This window comes from Canis lupus, chromosome 17 (genome assembly GCF_011100685.1).
Source record: "Canis lupus familiaris isolate Mischka breed German Shepherd chromosome 17, alternate assembly UU_Cfam_GSD_1.0, whole genome shotgun sequence".
Lineage (NCBI taxonomy): Eukaryota > Metazoa > Chordata > Mammalia > Carnivora > Canidae > Canis > Canis lupus.
In genome coordinates, this window is record NC_049238.1 from 35,059,379 (window position 1) to 35,082,610 (window position 23,232).

Consider the following 23,232-nt stretch of genomic DNA (forward strand, 5'->3'; position numbering starts at 1 on the left):
CCAACTTTATCATCATGGCTATAATTTTCCTCACTGTTTTATATTGACAATTTTGGAGTGGTGGGGGAGCTCCAGTGATTTCTACTGGGTACGTCTATTGCCAGCACCCATTCATGCTTTGCCATTCTAATAGAACACCCCCCTCCCTCCAGATCATAATGGATTCTCATATCCTGCTGAGAAAAAGGTGAAATGATCACACAAAGTATCTTATTTTTCACTAACTGGCAAACCTAGGTATTTCCTCCTCCATATCCGGATTGGGTTGTTAGAGGTTCCTAAGTAAAATCTCTTCCCCAATTGAGATAACAAAAGATCCAACTCGGAACAAAGGAGTCAGGTACACAGAGATCAAAGCAGCTGTTTTGAGATCTGTTAAAAATGTGTCTGAGGGATGGTAACAAGAGACTTCCAGGACTTGGATCCCACTTGACCTACTGAAAGCAGAAGACTGCCTTCTACAGGTGCAGCGTGCTTGCCACATGGACAGAAGCAAGCATCCCTCCAACATCTCCAATGATCAGAATAACCCCTTTATCTTTTCCCTCTAAAATCTCCTGATGGCTATCCAAATCTGTGTTTGATACAGTAGCCTCTGGCCACAGGTGGCTACTGAGCACTTGAAATGTGGCTAGTCTGAATTTGAGATGTGCTCTAAATACAAAGTGGTTGAATATTTCGTTTTTTAAAAAAGGATGTAGGGGGGTGCCTGGATGGCTCAGTGGTTGAGCATCTGCCTTTGGCTGGTCTTGATCCTGGGGTCCTGGATTGAGTCCCACATTGGGCTCCCCACGGGGAGCCTGCTTCTTGCTCTGCCTATGTCTCTGCCTGTGTGTTTCTCATGAATAAATAAAATTTAAAAAAATTAAAAAGGATGTTTCAATAATTTAAATATTGATTACATGTTGAAATAACATGGAGTGAAAATTTTAAATATTTGAATTAAATTCAAATATTTATTGAATGAATTATTAAAACTAATTCCACCAGTTTCATTTTCAATTTTAAAAATATGGCATACTTCCAGTTTGACCAATTCCTGATTCCAAGATTTGATACTACTAATGATCATTTGGTGAAGCTAAAACCTCAAAATTGAAGTTCGGTACTGTATGCCCTATTGAAAGATATCAGTTAAAATGTAAAATGGCCCTTCCCTTAGAATTTTTAGTAAGAGGTGGAACAGTACTTCACATTTTAAAAAAGTGCTTTGTAGATCACCAAATTTAAAAAGGGAACAAAGGGAAACTATAGAATTTATGTCCCCATTCTGTTTCATTTATCACTATGCTCCAAAGTCCATCAGTATTCTGAATTTGTTCTAGTCTCCTCGTGCTGACAATGGCAAAATAGCTTAGGGCAATACTTGATCCTCAATTTACCTTTAAAAAGGGAATAAATTAAAGATTCAGAACTCTCAGATAGAATCACCAGTCAAAAGTTTGTCATAGTCCCTTTTATTTCCTACTTAACTTATTAAATAAGACCAGATATTATCCACTCTGATAGATTCTGCACTTTCTGAAGTGTTTTTCCTCAAGTTGCTTCAAGAGTCCACATGTGAAAAGTCTTCCCTGCCACTCATCTGCTTTAAGAAAAGTCGTTAGTAGGCTGGGGAGAGGTCTGTTTGGCAATCCAGCTCCTTGAATCTGACTCTTAACTCCCAGGAGAAATGCATCTTGGTCCACTGGGATTCATGCAGGGTGAGCTAAGTTCCAGACAGCCTTTCAGAATCGTCCTCTTCCAGGCTTCACCTCAAGCAACTAGGTAGGGAATGCAGATGCCTAGAGTCAAAGGTGCCTAGTGCCTGACCTTTAATAAAATAAAAACATAGGGCTGGGCCCAGGGTATAGAAGAGGTTTGAAGGTCAGAACTTAAAAGTTCAATGAGATGGAATCACATCAAGGCAGACCTGAAATATTCAGAGAAGCTTTCATTAAATAGGGAGCTATTTTAGGTCTTGGGTAAGGCAATGATGAGCAGGAAGGGATTATTTAGAAAGACTGGTCTAACAGTAATGTGCAAAATGTTAGTAATGTGCAAAATGTAATTTGTGACAGAGTTGTTGATGTTAACCAAATATTGCTTGTTTGCTTTCCTAGCCTCTGGTGCTGGGTTCTGGTTTGTGAGATGTGGACAGACATGATGGCCCTTAAAAATATCCTAAAATATCTTCTAGCTTTCTCTTTCATGATAACCTTAGAGGCAACATGTTCTAAATGATAAGGATGGAGTACGATAGATTGACTCACATCAGATTTTATGGGAGACATGAATCTTCAGTTGGGGGGTTACTTATTATGGCACTGTAGCTTAGCATACCCCTATTCAATAATGAAGAGGGACGAATTCCAATTAGGAAATAACTGTCACCGGCAGCCCAGTGCCTCAGTGGTTTAGCAGCGCCTTCAGCCCAGGGCCTGATCCTGGAGACCTGGGATCGAGTCCCACATCTGGCTCCCTGCATGGAGCCTGCTCCTCCCTCTGCCTGTGTCTCTGACTCTCTGTGTCTCTCATGAATAAATAAAATCTTAAAAAAAAAAAAAAAAAAAGGAAATGACTGTCACAGTAATGGGAGCCTGAGAGGATAAAGGTGTAGGCTAGACTGCAAATTCAGAGAAAGGATATACATCTAAAAGGTGTTTTATATAAAGAGAGCTTGTTAGGTAGAAAAGTCATGAATGCAGATAAATATTTATTGAGCACCTATTATGTGCAAGGCACTGTGTGAGCTACAAAGACACATAAGTCATGCCTCCGAGTTCTTACAATCTAGTTGAGGAGATCATACATGTACATAAATTATTAAACAAATCATACAGCATAAAGGTTAAGAGAAAAGACTTTGAAGGTAGACTTGTATTCAAGGATTGGCTTCACCTTTTACTAGCTGTGTCACTTTGGGCAGATTATTTAATACATCTAAACTTCAGTTTGCTCGTCTGTAAAACAAGGATGGTAACAGTACGTACTTCTACTTCATAGGGTTGGTGAGAGAACCAAACAATCTATTCTTTGCCAAACTCTCTGCTGAGTGCTTACCCCATAATAAGCGCTCAATAAGTGCTAGTTAGCTAGTAGTAGTAGTAGTAGTAGTAGTAGTAGTAGTAGGGACCTAAAAGGTGGGACACAAAGAACAAGGTTGGTGCCCAAAAAAGCCCCTGGAAAAAGGGATGCAGCTATAAAAAGAACTTTTCTGGAAACAATAGTGCTGCTCTAATTTTGCCTTCCCTCCTCTTCGAGCCTCCAGTTATTAAAGTGCAATGGTATCTCGGGCCTCAGACAAGAGGCATGTCTGAGGATCACCTCCTACTGTTTATCTTGTTGTCTGACAAACTTCTGCAAAGTGTCGACCCCTCAGAGTCACATCCTAATTTCTGGCATCCCACATCAGTTCTATAACATGGTAGGTGGAGAACGTTTATTCACATTGTGGTAGCAGAAATGCAAAAGGAGAGTAGAAGCCAGAATAGGAAGAATGCTCACATGATGGATTTGCTTATGATGGGGAAGACCTATCTTGAGTTTCTATGGAGGTCCTTTGACTAAAGGTTTCGCCCCACTCAGTCTATTCCTTGTTTGGCATAACGCCGTTGATGTTGAATAACGGACGATTTAGAACTGAACACTTTCCCACACACGCTGCATTCAAAGGGTTTCTCTCCCGTATGCACTCTCTGATGTCGTGTAAGCCGGCATCTCTGGCTAAAGGCTTTTCCACATTCGGTGCACTCATATGGCTTGTCTCCAGTGTGAATCTTCTGATGCTGTGTAAGGGATGAGCGGTCAAAGAAAGCTTTCCCACACTCACTGCACTGATAGCGAGGCTCTCCAGTGTGAGCTTTCTGATGCCTATTCAGTGATGAGACACCATAGAAGGCTTTCCCACACTCATTACATTCATAAGGCTTCCTGCCAGTGTGGATGAGCTGATGGCGAGTAAGAATACTTTTCTGGCTAAAGGCTTTCCCACATTGATTACATTCGTAAGGGCTTTCCCCAGTGTGGATTCTCTGGTGTCGAGTAAGGGACGAACGGTCAAAGAAGGCTTTTCCACATTCACTGCATTTAAAGGGCTTCTCTCCGGTATGAATTCGCTGATGGACAGTTAGGGACGACCGGTCGAAAAAAGCCTTCCCACATGCGTTGCATTCATAGGGGCTCTCCCCAGTGTGTGACATCAGATGTCTACTGAGACTGCTCCTGTGACTGAAGGCTTTCCCACACTCATGACAGTCATAGGGCTTCTCACCTGTGTGAGTCCTCTGGTGGCGGATAAGGGATGAGTGGTCAAAAAAGGTCTTCCCACAGTTGCTGCATTCCTGGTCTCTCCCTTTAGTAAGACTTTTCTTGAGAGGGGTGGACTCTTGTTGCAAGTTTTCCTTCTGGGAAAGGGACTTCTTGCAAGTCTGCACTGCAGAGCTCTCCTTCCCTGCTTCTGACTCACTCTCTAGTGCATGAACTTCAAATTTAGGGCACACAGGAACTTCTCCTTCAAGCTTCCCCCTCACTGTGCCTTCTGATTTTTCTTTATCTGAAGTACCGTGAATCTCAGGCTTAGTCTCCCAGTCTGGAACGGACAGAAAATATAGATGTAGTTTCTCTCCTGGGCTAGAAAATACTACAGCAGAAAGAAGACATGTTACAATAAATCTGAAAAGTAGTGCATGGTGACTGCCCCGCTTGCTCCCACAGGTGGTTATACATGCTGGGAACAGTCTAGAATAGAGCTGATAGTGGACAGCTCAGAAGAGAGAAGACTTTCCATTGAAAGTATGGCCAGTATAATTAGAAGCATATGCTAAGTGTTGGGGGGTGATAGTAGGGAAGAGGAATATCAAAGTGTGAATGGGCAACATGAGAGATCTTTTTTTTTTCTTTTTTTGCAACATGACATATCAGAGAGAATAATAAACATTTGGTGGATAAAGATGAGTAACACTTTCAAGTATGGAGAAAAAAAGGAAAGCTGGTGGGTGACAGAGAATAAACTCTAGAGCAGAAGATGTGAGTGTGAGAAAAACATGGTACCCAATCCTCCCTCCCACACACCCAAATGACAACCACAAAACAAAATTCTGCCCTGCCCTGTTCACACAAAATTACCTAGAGAGATATTCTCTGGACATTCTCTCTCCTCGGATCCATGAAGATCAACTATCCAAGGCTCATCCCCTCTCTTCAACTGAAAAATGACTTCAGGACAAGGAACTGGAAGTCCTGCTCAGGGAGAAAGAAACAAGCCAGATATGGGATGAAAATACTCAACTATCCCAAAGCTTAAACCCGGCCTCTACATTTTTCTGAGAGAAAATGGAAAGGCAGAGGGCGCACACCAGGAGCGCAGAGTACAAAGTAATGCAAAAGAATGCAGGGAGCTCAGAATGGAGATCAAGACTGAGGCTCTAAAAAGGAACAAGTAGCACTTGGTCAGAACATTGATAAAATCATATGAATTAATGTGTTTATCCTCCCCACTGAAGAGAATGGGATGTTCTGGCTTTAGCACTGGTGGAATGGGGGGAAAGAATCCTTGGCTCAGGGAAGTAAGAGTGAAAACAGATCATCTTGAGTAAAAATGTATAATTTTATTTGTTGGTTTACCCTTCAATATTAAGCTTTTATTTAAACAAGTAGGTCATGTTCATTGTAGGAAAATTAAAGGTAAGTAGAAATAAAAAGAAAAATCACCTTTTGTACTTTGTATGCATTTTTTCTATTAATTTTGAAACTGAAAAATATCTATACATACATTCTGTTAAAATCTGGGCTATAAAATAATGTTGATTTGTAAACTTGATTTTTTTCACATAATAATAAACGGAAAATATTTTTTATTTCAATTAGTACAGATCTACCTCACCACTTTAATGGCTACATGATGTTAATTGTATGGAATAATCTTAATTTAATCTCCTGCCGACAGACATTCAGACTGTTTTTACTTGTTTTTGCTATTAACAAACAATCATGTGATGAACGCTTTTGTATATCAGGGGCTGCTAATCCTATGATTTCCTTGAGACAAATTTCTACAGTGAATCTATCCATATTTGATTGTTTAAAGAAATAGAACCCATCCTAGAAGTAGTGTAAAAGAAGCAGCAGGTGACAGTCAAAGGAATCACACTATAGATTTTATACCAAGCAGGTCAAGAATTTAAATAGGCCAAATTGGAAAAACAGTATAGAATGTTCAGGGAGCATTAAGGGAGATTGCTGAGCCTTTGTCACAGGCTTTGGTGGGATGAAATATTGGGGAAAATAGAATTCCTAGAATCAGAAACAAGAAGCCACAGGGAGGCAATGCATGTGGCTGATTTGTCAGCAGATAATCAGCATACAACCAGACAGGTGATCCTTGGGCTCAATTAGAAAATATTTCTCTTTCCCAAATATTCAAAATCAAACACATTTCTAATGACCTACTCTCAGTTATAGCCCTGTATTTCTATACCCATACAGCCCTCTTTTTAAAGGGAAATATTTCTCCCTCCCTGCTTCTCTGAGGAGAAATTTTCTCTAACAAGATGGTACCCTTAGTCCTCTGGCTGCTGCTGAGTAAGTTACCTGACTGATGAGCTAGGGGAGGAACTGGGCATATGTAACTCAGTTTCTAATGTCTGCCCTCCCCCCTCCCACTCTGGAGGAAGGACAAACTGTATTGTAGGGACAGGCTGCTGAGCAAGAAAGGCCACGGTTGTACAATCTGCCTATGGCTCAGGAAGTAAGTCTGTCCAATGCTGGGGTTCAGGATTGAGAAGCCCACAGTTGTTGTACACCTAAGCCATATCCTTCTACTCTTCCTTTTAAAAAAAAAATTATTTATTCATGAGAGACACAGAGAGAGAGTCAGAGACATAGGCAGAGGGAGAAGCAGGTTCCCTGTGTATCAAGGTCCTGGGATCAAGTCCTGATGTAGGACCAGGACCCTGGGATCATGCCCTGAGCCAAAGGCAGATGCTCAATCACTGAGCCACCCAGGCATCCCTCCTTCTACTCTTCTATCTTGTCTTCCAGTGCTTCAGAACTCAGGTGGGAAAAGAGGTATCCTTTATTGGCCCCTCAGCCTCCCCGCCCCTTAACACAGTACAGAGTCTAACTTCTTATGGAAAGCTCTCCTTACCCAATGAGACAATGCTCTTATAGTTTTCCAGCATCACCTCCTTGTAGAGGTCCCTCTGAATAGGGACCAGATGCCTCCACTCTTCATCTGTAAAAATCACGGCCACATCCTCAAATGTCACTGATTCCTGGAAACACAATCACATTGCCCCTTACTCATAGCCCTTCTCTTTACATGGACCAGATAAAACAGTTCTAAAGATGACAGCCCTGAGGTTGTGGAGAGAGGGTTTTGAAATAGAGCTTTGAAGTACTGGGGGAAAGTGGCATAATTCTCTGAGGCATGAAGTTCTTGGCATTAACTCTTCTAGTCACAGCTGAGCCTGTGAGTTTCAGGGGCTCTTTTTCATACTTACAGAAAATTTGCAAGAATGGAACAAAGAATGCCTATGTACCCTTCATTCAGCTTCCCCAAATGTTAACATTTTCCACATTTGCTTCTTTTTAAAAAAATTTTTATTTATTTATGATAGTCACACAGAGAGAGAGAGAGGCAGAGAGACATAGGCAGAGGGAGAAGCAGGCTCCATGCACCGGGAGCCCGATGTGGGATTTGATCCCGGGTCTCCAGGATCGCGTCCTGGGCCAAAGGCAGGCGCTAAACCGCTGCGCCACCCAGGGTTCCCTCCACATTTGCTTCTATCTGAACAAGGATATTCTCTTGTATAATCACAGTATAATTATAAAAGTCAAGAAAATAGCACTGATATTATACTGTAATCTATAACCTTATTCAAATTCCACCAATTATCTGGGTTTGTTTTTTTTTTTTTTACAAATCCTTAAAATGATGGTATTGATGAGATTATGATCCCCTCATTTCATGCTAATGCTTTGTGACTGTATAAGATTGCATCTTTTCCCAATCCTAAAACTCCAGATGAATCTCCAGTGTGCTTGCTGAAGTTCTAAGCCAGAGCATAGAATTCAAGACTCTGTGTCCCTGGGCAAGAATGAGGCAAGCCACATGTCTCCACCCACATTCATTTCTCTTCAGGACTCTACTATTTCACTGAGGTGCTCTATAGCAAGTGTCATATTCTCCAGCCTAACCCAACAGTTCCTGGAATACTTGGGGTCTGCTCTCAGATGGATGCACTGAATGGAAGTCAGGACTAGAACTGTTCCCTAAGCCATCCGAGCCTACCTGTACCACCATTTTTTAGGCAAAATCTCTCAGAGCAAAGGCCACAGTAGCTGTGTGCCTGGTGACAAGGTGATGGGCACACATTCAAGGCAAGAAAAGGTCACTGAAGTATTCCACAAATCAAATGGGAAAGACACATTCTCTATGGAGTCCTTCATTCACCTGGTTAGGTTTGATTGAAGAAACTCCAGCATAAAGAGAGAAAAGTGGTTATATTCTGGAGACTAACAGAGTATTTCAGAAACACAAAGTCTACCTCACCTGGAATCTGGCAGTCGGAGACACAGCAGCCATTCCCTCCTACGTGCTCTCCTTGTAGAAAAGGGCAGAGTCCTAATGAGGAAGAGGTGTGGGATGAGAATGACGGTATGAGAAAGGCCAGTCTTGGTTTGTAGTTTTCTGAACCATAAAACAAGAAATCTCCAAATATGTGAGTTATATACTCATTCTTTCTTAATACCCTACAAAAAGGGAAGGCAAAGCAAAGCAAGCGCGAGAGTAACCCCAACCCAACCCACAACTGGAGTGAAAGGCCACAGATATTGCTATTCAGGACACAGTAGGGTCCTGAATAGCATGTTTTACCATGATCCCAGAGGAAAAGTTCTGTTCCTGGGAATCAAGAACATATTAAGCTTATTCTGATTTATGAACTCACATTCAATATTGCCCTGATGGTTACCAGATGAAAAACCTAAGAAATTTTACAAATGACTATATGGATAAGACATGTCAAGTAAATACCCATAGCCTCTTTAAAGAAAAAATACCCCATTTGCAACCCTGTACTAACAGAGAAGCTACGTTTTTTTCCACATGATGCTGTGTCTCCTCCCGGAGCCACACTAACTTAGGCCACAGGAAGGCAATGCACAGGCTGGCCAGTAGACTGAAATGTGATCTAGCTTGAGAAGGTGAATGTGAACTAAGAAATGTCGGTACAACAGGTGGGTGATGAGTGGAAAAGATATTATGATGGAGGATCCTCTATGAGGATCAGGGGAGCCAAAGGAAACAAAACCCATGAACATGTGGGAGGCATGACACAGACTAGTCACAGGCAGGGGGAAGAAGAGCCTGGTCACATTAGTAGTGAAGCCCTAAGAGTTTTTAGTGGCATTGAGTCCTTTAATTCATGCAGTACCACCGTGGGCTCCAATCTGCATTTAGACTAGCCTTATTTATTCTTTGATTTCCATTAACACTCTAACGCTCTTAGGCTTTGTGTGAATCCTATTATTAAACCTCCTTTACTCAACTGAGTTAGCTGAGTAGGTCTCAGTTTCCCACAGTCAAGAGTCTAATTAAACACAGTTAAGTCAAGCATTTCTGGGATTCATGAATGGGAAGGGAAATGTGATTCCAGGAAAAATAAGGAAAAGAGGTGGCTCACTGATTACTCTCCTGCAGTCAAGGGGGATATATTTATTCAACTATCCAACCAACACTTTTTTAGCACCAATGATTTATAACAAACACAAAAACCATAGGACACTGTCCTTGCCCTCCAAAAGCTTATAGCTTAGAACACAGGAAAAACAAGTAACCCAAATAACATGTCACGTGATATGTACTATAAAGAGATACGCGCAACAGACTATGAGAGCCCTTCAGAGGCTTGCTCACCCAGATAGGAGGTTGTATGTTTCTTGGAGGAAGTGGGATGTAAGGTAAGTTTTTAATTTTTTTAAAGATTTTATTTATTTATTTATGAGAGATACACAGAGAGAGGCAGAGACATAGGCAGAGGGAGAAGCAGGCTCCCTGCAGAGTGGGACTCATCCCAGGACCCTGGGGTCATGACCTGAGCCAAAGGCAGATGCTCAACTGCTGAGCTACCTAGTTGTCCCTATAAGGTAAGTTTTGATTTGGGGGAGGAGGTGGAACATTCTAGGCAGGAAAAATACACCAAGTTTTTCAAAAACGAGGAGGCAGGTCGTTACATGGAAAAGATTAACAACTTTAGCTAGTTTAGAATGGCAGAGGTCTAGACTGTGAGCAGTGCTGTGGGGAAGTAGACAGAGACCAGCTAGATCAAAGACAGCTTTGTATGGTCCCATACATGGAAGAGGGACCACAGGCATGGAGATCACTGAGGGATTTAAATATGGAAGTGCTATCATCAGATTTGTGTTTTAGAAAGATCATTGCAATCTGTATAAAGGGGCTTGGAATACACATATTCTTTGGCTCAGTAAATTTCTACTAGGAATTTGTCCTAAGGAAATAAGTGAGGATATATATATATCCATCCTTAGTCATCATTAACACTAACCTTTATTGAGTGCTACATTTACATTTATTATCTTACTAATCCTTACAGTACAGGAAGAATTTGAAATATCCTAAGTTTCTAGAACAGGAGATACGAGTAAATAATTTGTGGCCTAGCCCATACATGCACTGTAATACCATTTAACATCATGTTAATGATAACTAGCATTTATTGAGCATTTGCTATTTACCAGGCACTGCGCTAAGCACTTTAAAAAAAAAAAAATTATTTAAGAAAGAGAGCACACAAGCAGGGGGAGGGGCAGAGGAAGAGGGAAAAGCAGACTCCCCACTGAGCAGGGAGCCCTACTTGGGGCTCGATCCCACGACTCGGATCATGACCTGAGCCAAAATCAAGAGTGAAATGCTTAATCAATTAAGCCACCTAGACACACGAACTAAGCACTCTTTTAAAGGATAATTTAATTCCACCTTCATAAATCAATAAGGTAGGTACTATCTTACAGATTAGGAAAATTAAGGCTTTTTAAGAAGTTGAGGTAGAATTTGAACCCAGGTCTGTCAATCAGTTTTTAACCTCTATGCTATAATGTGATTTTTATTTTCATAAGAAAATAGCCACACAGATAACAGACCAATAGACTAGACTAAAAAAATCCCCAAACATATCCAAGCATGTAGGGAAACCTGATATACAACTGAGCTGGCATTACGAATCACTGAGTAAACAATCACTAGTGATAAACTGCAAATGACTTAAATGTTCATCAGAAGGATACATTTTTATTTCATGTGTGTGAATATGTGTATTGGAATATTATACATTAAGATGAGTGAAGTAGAGCCTTATGTTAATAATAAATCACAAAAATATAATTACTGAGCAAAAATAAGAAAGTTTTAGAATTACTGTGTAATATCTATATAAAACTTAGAAACAGATCAGGGTACCTGTATGGTTCAACTGATTAAGCCCCTGACTCTTGATTTCAGCTCAGGTCATGATCTCAGGGTTGTGAGATCGAGCCCCAAGTCAGGCTCTGTGCTCAGTGGGGAGTCTCCTTGAGATTCTTTCTCTTCCTCTGCCCCTCCCAACCAAGCTCACACCCCTCTCTCTTTCAAATAAATAAATCTTGAATTAAAAAAAAAAAAAAACACAACAACAACAACAACCTGGGATGCCTGGGTGGCTCAGCAGTTGAGTGTTTGCCTTCAGCTCAGGGCATGATCTGGGAGTCCCAGAATCAAGTCCCACCACATTGGGCTTCCTGCATGGAGCCTGCTTCTCACTCTATGTCTCTGCCTCTCTCTCTCTCTCTCTCTCTCTCTCTCTCTCCCTCTCTCTGTCTCTTATGAATAAATAATAAAATCTTTTTAAAAAAACCTTAAAAATAGGTAAATAGTATCTACAAAAATCTGTATGGGACAATAAGCACTAAATTGTGAGTTATCCCAATATGGGATTGGGTCAGATAACCAGGAGAGTTCAACTTTGTCTGTGATGTTTTGTTTGTTAAAAAATTTTTTTCTAGGGCAGCCTGGGTGGCTCAGTGGTTTAGCGCTGCCTTCAGCCCAGGGTGTGATCCTGGAGGCCCGGGATCGAGTCCCATGTCGGGCTCCCTGCATGGAGCCTGTTTCTCCCTCTGCCTGTGTCTCTGCCCCTCTCTCTCTCTGTGTCTCTCATGAATAAATAAATAAAATCTTAAAAAAATTTTTTTTCTAAACAAATTCACAAATATTAAGTGAAGAATGCACACTTAAAATCACTTATTTATGTATACACATATATATAGAAAAGAGACTGAAAGAATATATACTAAAATATAAGTGGAATTTGAGTGGTGGCATTATAAGTGGTTTTATTTTATTTCTTATAATTCTTTATATCCTGATTTTTGTTTCTATAAGTATGTATTTACTTTACAGGAAAAATAATAGGAAGGAAAGGGGATATAGAAAAGTTATAGCAGACCCAAGACTGGTATTCTTAGAAGGATCTACTTGTGAGACTGACCCTTGGCTAGGGTCTGGGAACTTCAGTTTTGGGAGGGTTATCTAAGAGAGAGGGATGGTCCACTATGCCTGAACTATTTGAGCAAACAATGTGCTTTATGCTGAACACTTGCTTTCCTGCTAGAGGATCTGGAATTTTGGTATGTTATGCAAAGGCTGCCTACCTGACCAGCCCTCAATTAAAAAAAAAAAAATTGGTCTCTGAGTCTCTAATGAGCTTTTGTGAGCTAGAATATCACATGCATGTTGTTGCACTGCTGGAGAAGATGGTTCAGTATGACCCCTCATGGCTGGAAGAGAGAACAAGAAAGCCTCCATAAGGATTCCTCTAGACTCTACCTGTCTCTTCCCCTTATGACCTAGCTGTGCATCCTTGCAAGATCCTGGTCATAATCTCAGCCATGAGTGCAACTATAGGCTGAGCTCCACGTCCTTCCCTTAACATGGGTGATCTTGGGGCCCTCCAACACAGGCAGCCATGCCACTCTGGGTAGCTGTAGCAGAATGGGACTAGAGGAGGGCAAGAATGGAAGTGGGGCAGACCAATGAGGAATCTCATAATTAAAAAAAGAAAAATGATGCAAAACTGAACAGAAGTAGTACCAGCAGAAATGGACACAAGGGGAACTAGTGTCAGGACAGAAGAAGAGACAACAGACTGGCTGCAAGTGGAGGATGAAGGTAATGAGAAAGGCAAGGAAGTCTTCCAGGTCACTCAACTGAACAACAGTGTGCACAATGGTACCATTCATGGAGATGAGAAAGAGAGAAGAAGAAGGTTTGGAAGGAAAGCTAATGAGTACAGTTTGGAATATTTAGAATTTGAGCTGTTCCCTCACCTTTGGATAGGAGAAAATCAAATGACTGTGGTTTCCACTGGCCAAGTTGTAAAAAGTATTACTGCTAAATGAAATAGTCTGAATTCTGAAAGACCATGAGTTCCATACTCAAACTAGAAAAATTAATATATTTAAAAGTGGTAGTACAAAGAGAGCAAGGTTTACTGCCTTTAGTAATATAAATAAGTACTTTGGTTTTTTTCCTCTTAATTGTATGACTATTCACAAAGTATCCTTAGGATATGTACTTGTATAAATTCACCTAAACATGAAAAAAGAAACCTAGAGAATGGGGATAAACCATGTAATCCTAGAATCAGGAACTACAAACCCCAAACAGACACATCAGTACTGGGGTGAGGAAGAAAAAAGAGCATGTGCCCCAATACTGAATCAACCTCAGATTCTAAAGAGGCAAAGTAACCATGCAGACTTAATTCTTCCTCCCTTAGGAGATAGGAGCCCACTATCTCATCTTATTAGTTATAAGATACTAATAAGGTGCAGTTTTCAAAAACACCAAAAGACCAGATCAATACATATTTATGGGACAATGGGTTATTGAACACTGGCCAAGCAGAACTTTAAAAGAATACTACCTTGAGGGTGAATATCAGGTTGCAAAAATGTTTAAAACCTATGCAAAAGGTAAAAGCCTTGAAAAAAAAACTTACTGGAAAAAACATGCTTAGTATAACTATAAAATAAAAATTTTGACCTGAGGAGAAATTGAGATTTGAATCCTTTTAGGAAGAGGCAGGGTGATATATACACAAATAGAAACAAATATCATCAGTAGCATGCAAGCTGTGTTAAGACAGTATTCTTTCCTTTGCTTGTCAAGATTCCTCCATTTCCAGGAGGGCCTTAAAACATTACTCTTGGGCCCCAGTTAGATGTCAAAATTAGAATTTAGAGATACAGGAGAGTATAATCATTAGATATACAGACTCTGGCAGACTGCCTGAAATAGAATTCCAGCTCTGCCTCTTACTACCTGCATGATCTTAGGCAAGTTTCTCACCTTTTCTCAGTTTATCTGTAAAATTAGAATAATGAAAGTACCCATCTCATACAGTTACTGTGATTCTTAAATAGAAGACAAATAAAGCATATAAAATAATATGCTACCGGTTAGCATTAGCTTAAAATAATGTTATAATTTTAGGAAGGTAGAAATAATGAAAATATTAATTACAATGTGTTGTTGCTGTTTTAGAGTAGGTGTAAGTGTAGTAATAACTTTGGAATCAAAGTATTTGAATATGTTGTCTAAAGCATCTGAGCTTTTCAAACAAATCAGTTGAATTACATCTGAAATTGTAGTTGAAACTGCTCAATGTTTAAATCCTTAGACAATTTTCAAAGCTTTATTAGTTTATGACTTCATAAAGTGAGCATTGAACAAATTACAAACAGTGGTGAGCATAAAAGCTCCCCAACCATTACGTAACCAGTGGATATTCCCAAGGTGCTCATTATCCATGGGCTCCCTGCCAGGCTGACTTCCCTCCCCTGGCAGTCACTTCAGGAGGCTCTGAGTGATACCCAAGGCTCCCCAAATCCACCAAATTCAAATGGAATCACTTATGTTTTATCTTGTCCTAGTCCTAGCTCTCAGGAGTATTTCTGGAGGAAAAAAGTCTTCAAATCTTATTCTAGATCTTCAAATGAGTCCTTGCCTAGAAAGCTTTTACTGTTCCCATCCTTGTTCTGTAGCTGTTCCAAACCTCCATGGCTACCCTCCAATTTGGGCAGAGCACTCACAAGAGTGAGTTCCAAAGGAGACAGGTCTGTGTGGTAAAAAAAAAAAGCATTCCACAGGCATTTAATTATTAACTGTGAAGGCGTGGGCAGATCACTTAAGCTTAAAGTGGACCTCCAGTTGTTCAATACATACTTCACAGAGTAGTTATAAATAGTAAATGAGGCAGTTAATGTAAAGGATTTATCTTATGGTCTGTTTAATAAATGAAAATTGCTTTCCTTTCTACTGCCCAACACCAACCCACATGCATCCACTCATTCATTGTGTTATTCAACAAATATCTCTAAGTACCCGCTATATGCAAGGTTAGCATGGAGTGTGAGCACAAAGAAACAGAACTGTCTGTCTCCAGGTCTTTCCCTGAGTGTCCTCTGTGTCCTACTTCCTTTTTGACTACTGTAGCCTCTCAGAATCTGCTCCTTGCATAATACAGTCTTTCTTTCTCCACCATCTTCCACCTCACCAGTAGCTTTTTTTTCCCACATCTTCCAACATACATGACCCTCATCTATCTGAAACTATCTTCACTGCATCCCACGGCCTGTCTCTAGCAAGGGTTTTCATTTTAGCTTCTCCTTTTCATGATCAAACTTCTTGGTAACACATACCTATCAATTCCACCTCCTCTTTCTGACTCCATTATTCTGCTTTTGCCACCCCAAAACTGCATCCTCAAAAATTACCAATGCATTTTTATCTCTAATTACGATAGTCCTTTTCTCTTTATTTCTCTGCAGCTTTTGATGGTTCTGACAAGTTCCTGCTTCTCTAAGTGGTTCCTGTAGCTGCTATGATACTGCACCAGCCTGACTTTCTTCCTACCAATAAAACCACATCCCTGTGTCTCTTTTCCCCGGTCTTGTCCTGGAAACTCGGATGCTGTCCAATGCTCAGTCTTTATAACAATGTTCTTCTTGCTTTTCTTCAGACAGTCCATCTACCTGGTGCTCCATTGTCTACCTCTACAGAAATGCTTCCCAGTCTAGTCCCAGTACCTGTTCCAAACTCAGCTTGCATTTCCAAGTGACTGCAAATTTTGATTTAGGCATTCTGCTAGCACCTCAAAACATCTTCCCCTATGCAAATCCCCCAATTAACCCCTCTCCCTAGTTGTACATTTCTGTGAGATGTTCTATTATCTTCCCAGATGCCCCAACTCAAACTTTTACCTTACTCTCTTTCCTTCCAAATCTAGTTAGTTACCAGGTCCTTCCGACCTTACTCTGCATTATCATTTTTATCCTTCCCTACCCTAGTATGGTATTCTGACACCATACTTCAGGTATGAAGGACTAACTTTACATTCCTAGCTGGCTCTCTGCCACGAGTTAGTCCCTTCTTTTCTCTAGTCCTGTATGTGACCTCTAGAATTACTGTCCCCAAATAGTTTTATTCCTGTCAGTCTCCAGATTGGAACTATACAATCCATGCTGCTTATTGTATTTTGTCCTGATCCTCTGTGTCCTCATGCCGGTGTACTTTTCTCCACCCTTGTTGCCCACTACTTCTTGACACTTCAGTTAAAATCAGCTCCCTCTCAAATCTGCCTAATGCTTTGCTACTTATTTCCTGTTTTGTTTTTGTTTTCCTCAAATCCTGCCTCCTCGGGGCACCTGGGTGGCTCAGTGGTTGAGCATCTGCCTTTGGCTCAGGTTGTGATCCCAGGGTCCTAGGATAGAAAATCCCACATCAGCCTCCCCAGAGGGAGCCTGCTTCTCCCTCTGCTTATCTTTATTATATAAAATCTTTTTTAAAAAAATCCTGCCTCCGGGGATCCCTGGGTGGCGCAGCAGTTTGGCGCCTGCCTTTGGCCCAGGGCGTGATCCTGGAGACCCGGGATCGAATCCCATATCGGGCTCCCGGTGCATGGAGCCTGCTTCTCCCTCTGCTTATGTCTCTGCCTCTCTCTCTCTCTCTCTCTCTCTCTCTCTCTCTGTGTGTGTGACTATCATAAATAAATAAAAAAAATTTTAAAAAATCCTGCCTCCTACATGAAAGGCCCAACCTCATCAAGAGGATGCAACTAAAGAGTGATATTAAAACATTCGTTTTACCCCTTGTTCCTCTGAGCTAAGAAAAGATTGTGCATGATGTTGACAGCTGAAACAGACACATTAGGCATTAAGGTAGCTTTAATTATTGGTTTAATGGATAACCAAATATGTCAAACCAAGATCTTAAAAGGACTGCATCTCAGGCTCAATTCAGGAATATCCCCCCCCCCCCTTTATTTTAAACCACGGATATCTTTAGAGACGTAGTTACTTCTAGAATTAAACTTGTCAATAAGCTAAAACTAAGTAACAACCCTCGGTGTCAACAATGGATTCCAACCAGCTTTAAAGTTGAACTGCCATGGTTAAAATTAAATAAAATGAAAAAAAAAAAATTAAATAAAATGTTCAACGAGGAGGTCTAAAAAATGTTATCTACCCTTAAATGAGGGCCTCGTAAGGACGCCCAAGGGAGGGAGCTAAGCGAGACACTCTGAGACGCTTTCTGAGAAAGAGGGAGGGAGACGCAGTGGGCTGCCCCACAGATTTAGTGTCAATTCCACTCATATTTATTAAACACCCATTACGGGGACGAGGACGAGAGGAGCGGAGGAGGAATCTAAACTTCCAATCTGAAAGTTGGGATCTAGCATATAGTGAGTGTATACTGAAAGACCACTCGTAACAGTGCCCACACTCCACGGAACACACGCACACACAGCGGGCGAGCGGCAACTTTCTGTCTGCACTTCTCGGAGCTGGGACGTGTACACACACACACACGCACACACACACACTCTCACTCTCTCTCCTGCAGCCTGCCTCCGCTCGCGTCCCCCATTCTACAGCACCTCCCCCAAGTTCTCAGTGTCCCCTTCTCTCGGCCGCTGCGCTCACTCCGCATCTCGAAGACAAACGCCAGCAGCCCTCACCTCCGGCACAGAGTGCTCGGGACCCAGGAAGACGGCGCCTCTTCAGGTCGGGAAAGCAATGCGCCTGCGCACAGGCTCTGACGTCCGCGCTCCCAATGTTTGGCCTTCTCACAGGGACTCCATTCCCCAGAAGTCTTAGCGGTCGGCGCGCTCCAATATGACGTAAGAAGTTCTGCGCAAGCGCACGCTCCTGGGAAAGAGTCCGCTTTAGACCTGGTCGGTGGTGGTGTCCCAGTTGCTGTAGCTGGGCGAGGGAACGTTTGATGCCTGGGAGATTTATGGGACCCTGGGTGTACCGCCTACGTGTGATGTCACGTCCCCTCCAGGCCTCCGATGGAAGGGCCGTCGGAAGGAAATGTGTCTGACCTATGGGGCCGGTCCCTAGCCTTGGTTTTCACCGCCCGGAAGACCGAGGACGAGTCCCCTGGCGCTTCAAAGAGGCTTGTTTCTGCTTCAGCTTGTACACTTTCGGGGACTTGGTTCTGAAATTTGGGCTGGAGACACACAGATTTTGGTTTTGAGGACGAGGCTGGGCCTGAGACACGGTATGCGCACATTTTTGTGCGGGAAGAGGAGCGCCCAGGATACACGTGTGTTCACCTGGACAGACTCCGGACAGTGTGAGCGCACTCCAGCCTGTCTTCCTGCTACTGCTGGAAGGGCCCTAGTCGGAGACATCGTAGGGATTCTCATCCTTGGCTGCATGTCGGAATCACCCGAAGAGCTTTGGGCATATTGATACCTGGAGTCCAGTCTGAGGAACGAGAGTTTACAAAGATCTTCAAGTGATTCTAAAGTGCAGCTAAAGCTAAGAACCACTGAGCTAGCGCTTCAGAAAACACTGGAGATTACACGAATATGATAAAATCCTACTTCGGATCTAGTAGTGAAAGTCCACATTTTCACTGAAAAAAAACAAACTAAAATGCCTACTATAGATAAAGCATTGTTACAAATACCAGTAAGACACAGTTACTGCCCCCAATGAACTCATGGTCCAAAGGAAAAAACAGAACGTAAAAGTAGGGATCCCTGGGTGGCGCAGCGGTTTGGCGCCTGCCTTTGGCCCAGGGCTCGATCCAATCCCACGTCAGGATCGAATCCCACGTAGGGCTCCCGGTGCATGGAGCCTGCTTCTCCCTCTACCTGTGTCTCTGCCTCTCTCTCTCTCTCTGTGTGTGACTATCATAAATAAATAAAAAATTTAAAAAAAAGAATGTAAAAGTATTACAACACAATGCAGTGTGTTCTATATATCACCTCTAAGACACCATGCAAGAACAACCAGGAAGCAATCAACTATGGCTGAGAAAGTTGAAAAAGGCCTATAACTCCTACACTTGAAAAAGACCAATTATAGGACGCTACTGGCGCACTTAAAAAAGGGTATGTACTTTATTAAGAAGAAATAAGGGGTACCTGGGTGGCTCAGGTGGTTAAGCTTCCGACTCCTGATTTGGGTTCCGGTCATGATCTCAGGGTTCTGAGGTGGAGGCCCAAGTTGGGATTCTCTGTGCCTCTGCCTCTCTGTCCCCCTCCAAATAAATAAACAAAATTTAAAAAGAAGAAGAAGAAAGAGAAGTTCAATCAATGCAGAGAGATAGTACTGCAAAGATAAAGACTAGAGGATAAAAGTGGGGAGAATTAATAGCAAGATGAGTTGCCAGTGGATATTTAGGGGCTGACAACCATAACTGGGGGCTGGATTAGGGACAGTCTTATACTGTAGTAAGGGTTTGGACCTTCCAGAATTAGGACTTGATTAAAGGTAAGATGTCTGAGACTGATATATTTTCCTGCTGTTCCTCCTGTGTGGTGTTTTGTTGTTATTAATTTATTTAGCCTGATACCACGAATGGAAATTTGGGGGTCCTCGACGAGTTCCCTCTAGAATTCCCCACCCTTGGTGAAGCCTGTAGGCTTTATCTCTTATCTTTGCTCACCCAAGTAGCTGTCAGCGTGGAAACTTAAGTTCTCCAGGGTTTAGCAATGTAAAAGATTTGCTTCCCTGCTCACTTCTCAGAGTTCTGGCTCTCAATTTTTTTTTTTTTAAATCTGCAAATTCCTCACTTCTGTGCTTGACCACCAGTGTGTTTATAAAGGTGTTCTAGAACTTTTCAGCATATTTAGTGTTTTCAATTAGGAGAGTTATTCAAGGTATCCAATCTGTCATGTTGCTGGAAAGTTTAAGAGAATTTATTTTTTAAAATTAATTATTTATTTGATAGAGCCTAAGCAGGGGGAGCAGCAGAGGGAAAGGGAGAAGCAGGGTCTCCACCGAGCAGGGAGCCTGATACAGGGCTCTGTCCTAGGACCCTGACTGAATCACCAAGGATGCTCCAAGAATTTCAACTGATTGGTGTAAAAGAGGAAGGACATATGGATACCAGCTAACCGAGAAACAACATTTACCCACCAAGTCTAGAGTAAAACAGATTTCTGCTAGGCCCACCAGCTGTGAGCTCTGACAAACTTCAGGATGTTATGGCTATCTGCTGCTATGTAACAAACTACTCTGAACTTAGTAGCTTAAAACTTGTGTATCATGCTAATAGATTCTGTGGGTCAGGAATTTGGACAGGGCTCAGCAGCAATGGCTTGCTTCTGCTTCACCATTTTATGATTTCTGGACCCTCAGTTAGGAGGACTTAAATAGGCTTCTCCATTCGTGTCTGGTACCTGAATTGGGCAGCCGTGGCTGGGCTCAGTTGGGACCATGGGCCAGAGTTTCTACTTGTAGTTTCTCTTTGTTCTTGGACTACCTCACAGTAGATGGTTTCAGGGTAATCAGGCAGGGTATATGGCTGCTCAGTGCTCCAAGAGAGTACCTCAGTGAGCAAAATAGAAGCCCCTTGGCCTTTTAGGACCTAGCCTTGAAAATCAGTAGTGTCACTTGTACACTATTGGTTGTACACTATTGGTTGAAGCAGTTACAAGCTTGGCCAGATTCAAAGGAAGACACCATATACCCATGACTGTGTGTCAAAGAATCTGTAATCATTAAAACAAACTTGCCACATAGGATTTCAGCCTTCCCCCTTTTATGGATGTTTCTCTATAAGAAGTAGGGATGGAGTGGAATGAAAAAAAAAAAATGATGGATTGCTTGTAATTAGGGACTCTGGCTAGTAGCTTTGCAGTGTCCCTATTTCAACCAATACTCCTCTGCCTCACAGTTCTGCTTGCCTGTATTACTTCCTAAGTTGCTTCTACCAGCAATCTTTGCTCTTCCTAGGCCACCTCTTGCAGTTGTAAGACTCTTCTTGGACACCTTTTGGCCTTATTTCTCTAAGCATCTCTTCATAGCTGCTGCTAACTGGTATTCTTTGTTCAGATCTACATCCTTCCAATATCTATCCACCTACCTACCTCTCTCACAGAAGAAAGCATCACCCCTTTATGTCATGGGGCCTTTTTAGAGGGGCTACCTTAGAAGAATAGCATGGCCCTTAGTGGTAATTTTTGTCACTCATTCTAAGGGGGAGGAGATGGTTACTCTTCTAGAAAAGAGGTTTGGCTACTTAGTAGTAATATTGTTTAGTTACTACTACTAGCTTTCTTTCCTGGAGTGCATGTGTATCATCAGAAGCTGGGTGATAGGGTGGGAGAGAAATAGGCACAATTTCACACTATACCTGAAAAACACTGCTTCTTTTCATACCCAAGTCTGATTCCAGATTGGAATGGCTTTCTATGTCTACGTTTTTGTTTTTGTAATACTTTTTTTCAAAATGGCCACCACTGGGCATCTTTAGTCCACCCTCAATGACTCCATATACCTGAGGCTTAATTGTGAACACGTTTCTGTTTTTACCATGGGGCTCCCAACCCAGGAAAGTTGGAGGTTGTGTGATGAGGGATGTCTGAGCACACAGAGGACCTGTAGAAAAATCTGTGCTTCAGTTTTGTCTTACAAAAGGACCTTTCAGGGATGCCTGGGTGGTTCTGGGCGTGGTCTGGGAGTTCTAGGATCAAGTCCCCACATCAGGCTCCCCTTGAGGAGCCTGCTTCTCCCTCTTCCTATGTCTCTGCTTCTCTCTGTGTGTCCCCCATGAGTAAATAAAAAGCTTAAAAAAAAAAAACCAAAAGGACCTTTCACATTTTTGTTTTTTATAATTAGTTCTTAAAATTGGGTAAGCCATCTCCTTCAGGCTAATTTGATTTAGAGATGTTCTTGCTACCTGTTCTTCCTCTGGGTAAACTACAGTTTATCAATATTATTCCTAAACTTTGTTGTTTCCCATTTTTTCTCTCCATCTTCCATGGTAATAGAATTTTAGCTGGGCACATGTTTAAAGTACGTTTCTCTGCAGCTAAATGTGGGCAAGTGTTCTGGTATATAGCATGTAAATAGATGTGCTCTATAGTTCCTTAGGACAGCCTTCCTTACAGGACAGCTGGACTCGAGTACAAAGGGATGAACTCTTGATCCCCATGAAAACACAGATCTCAAGGTCTTAATGCTGAGGTATAAAAGCCACTCTCAAAAGGTTACATACTGTATAATCCTATTTATATGACATTCCGGAAAAGGCAAAACTCTAGGGACAGAACAGAGCAGTGGTCACAAGGGTTGGAATGGGAGGAATGTTTGATTGCAAAGGAGCAGCAAAAGGGAATGTTGGGGTAATGCACAAACTTACCAGGTTGCTGGGGACCAGAGCTACTCTGAAAGTAGTTGACATCAAGTGGCACACCAGAGCACTATGGAAGAAGGGACATCCCTGTTAAGCTATTGATTAACTCCCCTGGGTAACAAATGTGTATCGTGACACAGGCCTTGGTTCAAGCTCTGTCCTAAATTTGAGGACCAAAATTTCAGATTCTGCAGCAGGCCAATGCCAAAAGGCCTGTCAGGGACAGGTGGCACCCCTCAAGTTAATTACTGAAGCAGTTCTATTTCTATCTAGTCCTGCTAAGCTACCAATGAGATGAATTTTTTTCCTCTCATTTGTCCATCTCTTCACCTTTTTAATTCCAGAGTCCAAAGGAGAACAGAAATTCCTGGGCCAGCCATGGTTTCCTGGCAGACGCCCCCGCCACCTCCCTCCCCCCCTGCCCCCCGCCAGGTTCAGGCGCTCCCTCCCCACCCCAGAGGAAGAGGGCTTTCTTGTTGGGCACTTGCTGTGCCATCCTGGCCATGTGTACCACTATAGTGCCGGCAAAAAGTGACACAGAG

General features: G+C 42.0%; 1 protein-coding gene across 5 annotated transcripts; it reads right to left on the bottom strand.

Moving 5' to 3' along the window:
• Positions 1-1,441: 1,441 nt before the first annotated feature.
• On the bottom strand, positions 1,442-23,071 carry LOC100856603 (zinc finger protein 2). Of its 5 annotated transcripts, XM_038561409.1 has the most exons (6): positions 22,697-23,071; positions 19,473-19,588; positions 8,534-8,605; positions 7,127-7,213; positions 5,107-5,220; positions 1,442-4,570 (listed from the first exon to the last, which is right to left on the bottom strand). In XM_038561409.1, the coding sequence occupies exons 2-6, from the start codon at positions 19,522-19,524 to the stop codon at positions 3,564-3,566; spliced, it is 1,332 nt and encodes a 443-aa protein (XP_038417337.1). In that variant the 5' UTR covers positions 19,525-19,588; positions 22,697-23,071; the 3' UTR covers positions 1,442-3,563. The 5 variants fall into 5 exon arrangements, with proteins under 5 accessions (XP_038417337.1, XP_038417336.1, XP_038417339.1 ...); XM_038561408.1 differs by lacking the exon at positions 22,697-23,071 and having other exon boundaries at positions 1,442-4,621; positions 7,127-7,253; positions 19,473-19,569; XM_038561411.1 differs by lacking the exons at positions 19,473-19,588; positions 22,697-23,071 and adding an exon at positions 18,054-19,236 and having other exon boundaries at positions 1,442-4,621.
• Positions 23,072-23,232: the final 161 nt, after the last annotated feature.